General features: G+C 40.1%; 1 protein-coding gene across 2 annotated transcripts; it reads left to right on the top strand.

Moving 5' to 3' along the window:
- The first annotated feature begins 1051 nt into the window (after positions 1 to 1051).
- On the top strand, positions 1052 to 6821 carry LOC308376569 (cytotoxic granule associated RNA binding protein TIA1-like). 2 transcript variants are annotated; one of them, XM_080852947.1, is made up of 11 exons: positions 1052 to 1211; positions 1862 to 1958; positions 2074 to 2172; positions 3534 to 3588; positions 3728 to 3815; positions 3901 to 3976; positions 4186 to 4294; positions 4503 to 4598; positions 4687 to 4771; positions 5377 to 5509; positions 5728 to 6821. In XM_080852947.1, exons 1-11 carry the CDS (start codon positions 1183 to 1185, stop codon positions 5881 to 5883), a joined length of 1023 nt encoding a protein of 340 aa, XP_080709073.1. In that variant the 5' UTR covers positions 1052 to 1182; the 3' UTR covers positions 5884 to 6821. The 2 variants fall into 2 exon arrangements, with proteins under 2 accessions (XP_080709073.1, XP_080709072.1); XM_080852946.1 differs by having other exon boundaries at positions 2053 to 2172.
- Positions 6822 to 7695: the final 874 nt, after the last annotated feature.

Genomic DNA, 7695 nt, shown 5'->3' with positions numbered 1-7695 from the left:
CGTTACATGAATGACAAAAGTCTGTTTTAGCTTTTCAGAGTTCAAATCGTAGCTCATTGAGAGAATACTGAATGTGGCCTATACTATACGGCATTCCATCAAGTTATTTTCTAAAATCACACAAGCGCAACTAACACCTGAGCTCAAATAAAAGTCTAATATATTATAGTATAGCAGCTGTGTTTTCACGGGCAATCGGTTAGCATTTCCACTCAGCCCAACGGTATCTTTCAGTTGTTATATTGCCCATCTAATGAAAGTTTTGATTGTTTATCTGACAAATAACCAATTAATGGGGGCATCATAAGCACTTAATGTCTGATGAGATGTTTGAGAAAAAGAAAAAAACGGGATCTTTGTTATCTATTTGATGATTTTAAAATAAAAGAATTTGCATCATATCCAGAGTCTATGGGAATCTTACTTATCTTACTCAGACTTTATTTAATGTAGTTGGATATGAATACATGCCATTTGACAATCCACAATAGGTATATATTTGTAGTGGTGTCATATTTTATGTGGCCCCCAAAAACCTTGTTACTGAAGTTGAATAGCCCTGACTTAACCCTTCTCCCTCTGATAACTAAAAATTCACTTGAGTGGGGGAACCAAATCACTGAATGTATCTTGCTTTCTTTGGGACTGTTCCAAACCAGTATGGCAGGAGTGGTGGCTTGATAGAACCACAATGTATGTAATGCAAGCAAGAAATAAGTGAGGAGCAAGAGTCGGTAGAGCCGCAACAACAGGACTGTCCATGTGAAAAAGGCGAAAAGTGTCTGATGTCTGACGGATATATGGAGCTTTCAAAGTTTCACCATCAATAGGCTTACTCATCAGATCTTGAAATGTTATATTAAAATGTTTTCAACAGTGTTTTGGTCAAAAACCTCTGATAGTGGCATATGACAAACATGACATGAACTTATAAAGCCTCGAACAATAAGTTGGGTGTATGAAGTGAGAGTTCCCCTATGGATTTGTCATGGCAGTGTGTCTCCTCCAAATCACCAGGTGGCAGTATTTCTGTTTGAAAGACACATTTCCTTCGGCTAGTTGAAGCTGAAGCCCAACTGGGTGGATTACGACAGGATTTCGGAATTCGAAAGTATCTTGATTCTTCGCAACATACGATAAATCTGTCTTGGGATATTTCACCTCCTATCGGGGAACGCAAAGATGATGGGTGACGAACAACCGAAGACTCTGTAAGTTAAATACAAACCTTGCTATTTAGCCGGCTAGCCGTTTTTTTTTCCTGTGCTAAGTTTGCGTGCACGCTAACGCTAGCAAATAAGCGATAAGGAAGGAAGTTCCGTAGCTAGCGCTAGCTTACTAGCATAGGTGAGCTATCCGCGGTTAGTGAAATACCCCCAATATTTGATGTTAACTAGCAGTTAGCCTCAAGAAAGCTAACAATGAAAGCAGTGTGCGTTTCTCAACAAGAATTCAGTAGATACCTTAAGCTACCACCTAAGTTAATCATGCCCCGCTCATGCGTGGCAACTTGTAGCTAATAACTGCCTAACGTTAGCCGGCTCAGATGGGCATGCAGTAAATTCATTAAGGTTATTTACCCGCTAAGAATAAGCCATTAGATAACTGTTAATCAGGTCTCTCTAATGCATTTAGCCCTGTTCAGTAATTTTGCAAAAAAAAAATCTTTTTAACACCACTGAAGTAGACTTATTATGAAATGCTAAGTGGTAAGAAACGATTTTTCTTTGGAATAGTGCGTGTTGATTGCCGAAGCCATTCGTGACGTGGCCTTGGTTTTTGATACATAGCTAGGTTAGCATGGCTAGCTTGGTGCGGTGAGGTCTCGCTATCGCTGAACTCCTTTCTCTCGAATGCTAAGGTACGTGGGGAATCTTTCTCGAGATGTGACGGAGGCCCTCATCATGCAGGTGTTCGCCCAGATTGGCCCCTGCAAGAGCTGTAAAATGATCGCCGATGTAAGTATTAAGCAGTTGGCTACCACAACATGCAGTAATAAGTATTTCAACGGAACAGTTAACCAAGTGTCTGTTATGCTTGCCACATTGACAGGATGTCGTTGTCTCCTTCAAGTCTGCAGGTAATGATCCTTACTGCTTTGTGGAATTCTACGAACACAATCACGCTGCTGCCGCCCTGTCTGCTATGAACGGGCGTAAAATATTGGGCAAGGTAAGTTGTTGTTTTCTAGCATTTCATTCTAAAGCCATCTGGGCAAGAAAAGTGGACCAAATGTATTTTACTCGTGGACTAGACAACGTACAGTCATTTGAAATATTTGTGCAATAACGAACCCGAACAGGTAAGTAGCCTCTTCTGTCCTAGCTTTAAATCGCAGCGACGGTCTCACAAGGACTTGTTTTGGTTTTCAGAACATCTTGTGCATACAACACATGCATGCCTTTTTTAATGCTTTAGTGAGTAGGTTAGATGTTGACATTACCAGTTGTAGTTTCTGAGAAAAGTGGCTCATCTGCAAGGAAAATTTCACCTATGAGTTATCACACATACTAGGTTTTTGTTTGATATTTGTTTAGCCTGTTTGCTACAGCTGGTGCTCTTGGTGAAGTTCAGTGCAGGTGTGGATGATTGTGGTGTCCATTAAGCTGCGTAGTAGAAACTATATTTTCACTTTGCATGTCACAATTTCAAATAAGTGAGACACAGTGGTGTCCTTAGTGCAGGGATTCTGAGCGGCCTGCGTTACAAACCTGGAGGAACAGTTTTCAGAACAGAAACAGCGTAGGTGTGATGGGTAAAGCTATTCAAGTATTTTGTTTAGCACAAATAACAAGTGGAGTAAACCTATTGATATATTACCTTTATTTGGTACAATTCATATTTTTCTGGATTCCATAGACCTCAGCATGAATGTGAATTTGTCCAATATCACATCAATGGTCCTGTTCTATTAATGCATTAGTTTTCCTGGAAATCCTCTGTTTTGTTTGGTGTTCAGCTTTGTTAAATGAGCACCAGCCAGGCATGTGGATTCTTGATTTCTGAGTTGTTCAGGCTTCTAACAACATCTGACCTTATTGAGTTGGTAGGACAGAGTTCCGGTGTGCACTCTTATATGTGAGAGTATTTCCTCCTTATCTTTTTTTGCCCTGTCTTTGTCCTAAATCATCTTTGCACTATACTCGCACACCTGCTGCTTCAGAATAGTGACAACCATGGTAAAAAATATATTCAGTGCAAATATTTTATCCTCAACAGGTATTGAAGGCCCAATTGAGGAGTTATACAAGTTGCTAAAAATCACTCTGTTGTAAGTCACTTTAGACCTTCTACTCCGTAGATAATTTTTTTCACTCCAAGACCTCAGTTTTTTCTTTTTCAGCGTGTTTTTTGGAGTGATCAGGTTTTTTTTTTTTTCGTCCCACATTGCATTAAGTGATTCAGTGGTTCAATTCAATTAGCTCATGCCTCTTAACATCACAGAAAGTGCTATGGTGGTTTATGCAGAGTTTCAAAAGGGGTCATGCTTCATGATGTTGTTTCTTTCTTTCTCTCTGTCTCTCTCCTCTCAGGAAATGAAAGTCAATTGGGCCTCAATGCCGAGCAGCCAGAAGAAAGACACGAGCAGTAAGAGACCCTTCCGTTACCCTTTTATTCTTTTCATCAGTTCAAGTGCATTTAAAAATTAGCTGAATGAGGCTGCACTTGTTCGAATAAGCTGGTATTGTTTTGCATTGCAGTTGAAATTCTCCATCTTCGTTCACAGATCATTTCCATGTCTTTGTCGGTGACCTGAGCCCTGAAATTACCACAGATGACGTCAGAGCTGCCTTCGCACCATTTGGAAAAATATCGTAAGTTTCTGAAAAGATGCACCCTGAGATGAATTTGTTATCATTAGCATTTCTTCAGAAATAACTTTGACTCTTGGCCTTGCAGTGATGCTCGTGTGGTGAAAGACCTCGCCACGGGAAAATCCAAAGGCTATGGCTTTGTTTCATTCTTCAACAAATGGGTAAGTTGAAGTTATAAGTTTGGTTGGATGGGTGTTCGTGTGTGTTTTGACCATTTATTTTATTGCAACCTCTGCCAGAGCTGCAGTCCTACCTTTTTGAGAGTTTGCCTGTTGAACTTTTCCCTTTGTTTATACAGCACTTGTGTATGTGGTTGAAAAGTCTGAGTAAGTGCTTGATGTTCTCTGTCATTCTCTGGGCTGGTCTTTAGGATGCAGAGAACGCCATTCAGCAGATGGGAGGCCAGTGGCTTGGGGGTCGACAGATTCGTACAAACTGGGCCACGCGGAAGCCTCCAGCTCCTAAAGCCACCTCTGAGAGTAAGTAAAATAAGTCTCTGTATGGAACACGTACTTGAAAGATTTTTGCATACATGACGTGAGAAACCATTGAATATCTTATGTTGTGCAATGGATTATGGTGTAATACCTAGCTTTGCTTCTGGTGTGCAATTCATTTTATGTTTTAAACAAGAAGTGTTTTGATGCATGAAACAATACGTAACATGTATCATCTTTGTTTTTGTAGCTAATGCAAAGCACCTGTCCTTTGATGACGTGCTGAACCAGTCCAGTCCCAGCAACTGCACTGTGTATTGCGGTGGGGTGGTCACTGGTCTCTCAGGTGAGTCTGCTGGGTTACTTTATCATGTGTCGATTGTATATTTTTATTAAGGGAAAACACTGTATGACTCCATTTTGTCTTATTTCAGAGCATGTGATGAGGCAGACATTCTCACCATTTGGCCACATCATGGAGGTTAGGGTATTCCCTGAGAAAGGCTACTCTTTTATAAGGTAGGTCACATGGTAATTTATGGACACAAGTGCTTTTTTTCTTTTTACAGCAATCCATAACCCTCTCTGACCAGTATCTACAATTTTTATGAAACCTGTCTTAAAAATAAATAAAAACTGGTCCTCAGATGATTTAACTATTGTTTTCATCCCATTTCTTCCTAACCAACTGTGTGAATTCGGTGATAAAAGGATTCCAATATGGCTAGGCTGTTAATCAAAATTACACGTCACACAAATGCAAATAGTGTGAGGAGCAGGGGAACTTTATTTTAATAAGAAGTTCAGTTGGTCATTGATTTCGCACAACTGGTAAAAGGGAGACAAAAGAAAAGGCTTGATTTATTTCAGTGGTGATGGAGTTACACGAAGTACGTTAATGGTATTTTGGCAGCTATCTGCTTTTCATTCATTTCATCAATTAGCTGCCTGCTTTTCAGTTCCAATTCAGCATAACTTTACGTTCTTGAGTGACCTATCCCTTTCACTGAGGGGGGCTGGATATGTTCAAGCATGCATCGAGATTCATGATGGGTTTACACACTACCATTGTGTGTAAACTAAGGCGTTGCAGACAGAGATCTCATTAGCTTGTCTGGCCACAGGTTCAGCACCCACGAAGAGGCAGCCCACGCCATCGTCTCTGTGAACGGTTCATCCGTAGAGGGACACACAGTCAAGTGCTACTGGGGCAAAGAGACACCGGACACAATGAGCCCCATGCAGCAGATGCCTCAGGTACCTCTCTCCCCTTCTCACATGTCCACGCTGAGTCAGTATTTAGCCATTGATCTTGATTGATGACCACAGCACCTTACATCCCTGTTACCTAGTTTTCTTCAATTCATTTTGATGAAATAACCTTAAATAACTTTTAATCTTTTCAGTTGTACAATGTTGTCGTTTTTTGTATGCTATATGCGTTGACTTGTTTCTTTATCTCCCTCCTTCCTCAGCAAAACAAGGTAGGCTACACTGCCCAGCCCTATGGCCAGTGGGGTCAGTGGTACAGCAACACCCAGCAGATTGGCCAGTATGTGCCCAATGGATGGCAGGTGCCCTCCTATGGCGTGTACGGCCAGGCAGCCTGGAATCAGCAGGGTTATAAGTAGGATGGAGGATAATGAAGGGATGGGGTGGTGTGATAAGGCCCCGCACCCCCCCTCCTTCACCAGGGTTCCAGCCAAAACCACCCGCCGGACCAACCCCAAGCCCTGCTGTAAAATACACAACCGGCAGAGGCCTGAATTTGTCCACCAAACACAATATACTTAACATTTACCTTATTTTTCTCACGAAAGGAGATTGATCCCTACATGTCTGTCTTTTTTTCCTTTACTTTAAAATGCTGTGTAAATGGAACACTGCAGCTTTGCTGCTTTTTTTGAAACGGACTCGTTACTTATTTTTTTGTCTGTCTTTTTTTCCTTTTGTCATTACTGTGTATTTTTCTTTTGGCTCAACGATGGTAACATCTCCAATGAGCCGCCAATTAGATAAAACTCCCAGTTCTGATCCAGAAGTGATTGGGACTCGTGGATTGATTTCCTCTGTCGGCCCTGCCTCCTGACATGGCGGATTGGTGTGGGCACCATACGCTTCTCTGTTTGCAGAGGCATGTCACATTTTTTTTAAGTCATTTTGCATTCTTCCTATGCTTATTCATAACATTGAGAGAGGAAGTAAATGGTCAGAATATGGTCCCATAATTTATTTGTATGACTTGCCCCCTTACTGAAAGATAACGAGCACCCTCGGTATGATAAACCAGTGTATTTTCTTCAGATATCATGGGGGTGGGGGTGATCTTTCAGGTCGCAATTGAGGATAGGCTTTTCCCCTGGTCTGTATTGTTTTGTTTTGTTCATGGGTTACGTTTTTAAAACAAACAAACCAACAAACAAACAGGAAACATGCCTTTTTTGTTTTCATAAAGAAACATTTGTTGTGTATGAAAACTTGTGTATGACATTATGAAAGATGCTAAAAATCAGGTTGTACTGCATTGGAGACATATTAGTAAATTCATGTATGTGAAAGATTGATACTGTGCTTTTTTTCCATTCAGTCCCTTCACGGTTCTGTTGAGAACATAATTTTATCTACCATCTAATCCGTAGAGTTCAGATATGCAATTTTAGCAAAACTATTTTACAGTTCTCCTGTTTGTTTTGCACTGTAACATTAGTAGACCAAAGACATCTATGGCCACAGTAGCTAAATTATTTATAACTGTTAAAGCATTGAAGATGCTGGTACTAATGTTTTGCGTGCATCACAGTACACATATAGTTGTAATAAACCTGTGTTTTACAGGATAAAAGAGGTCCCAGATAAATTTACCGTTGTCCTGTAAATAATAAACAAACAAAACCATTTCAGAGCTTTTAGCATTTAGGAAATTGTTCTCCCTCCAGCTACATTGACTAAAACAAACAAAAAAATGTACACGTGGCAATGTTCACCAATGAACTTCTCGTCTCCAATCTTTCCTCAAGGTATTATACTGGTATTTCCACAGGAAGTTAGAAATAATTTGTTCTTACTCATCAACATGAAAGTTCCAAGGAGTACAATTTTGATATATTCCTTGCATGAAGAAAAATCTTATTCTTTAAATGATATCCTGTCTTTCATTCTGACTTTTTTTGTTTTTTGTAAAATAGCGTAATGGAAATTTCCCCCGTAATTTGTAAATACAGCAAAGGACGACATGATTAATTTTGTTGCCTTACTTTAGTAGTAGTTCACTTAGGTTCATCTTAATGTCAAGGCAGTGCCTGAGGACACCTACAGAACAAAATCTTTTTTTAAGGGGTGTTTCATTCCTGGTTTTTGAGATATCTATGCTACTTTGATCAATAATTTCTTGCTTTGTCTGATTAAAATGCTGATGCATGGACAAAAAAAAAAAAACTTGTTGA

The sequence above is a fragment of the Sprattus sprattus genome (assembly GCF_963457725.1).
Source record: "Sprattus sprattus genome assembly, chromosome: 15".
Classification (NCBI taxonomy): Eukaryota; Metazoa; Chordata; class Actinopteri; order Clupeiformes; family Clupeidae; genus Sprattus; species Sprattus sprattus.
This window is presented reverse-complemented; position numbering and strand designations above follow the sequence as displayed.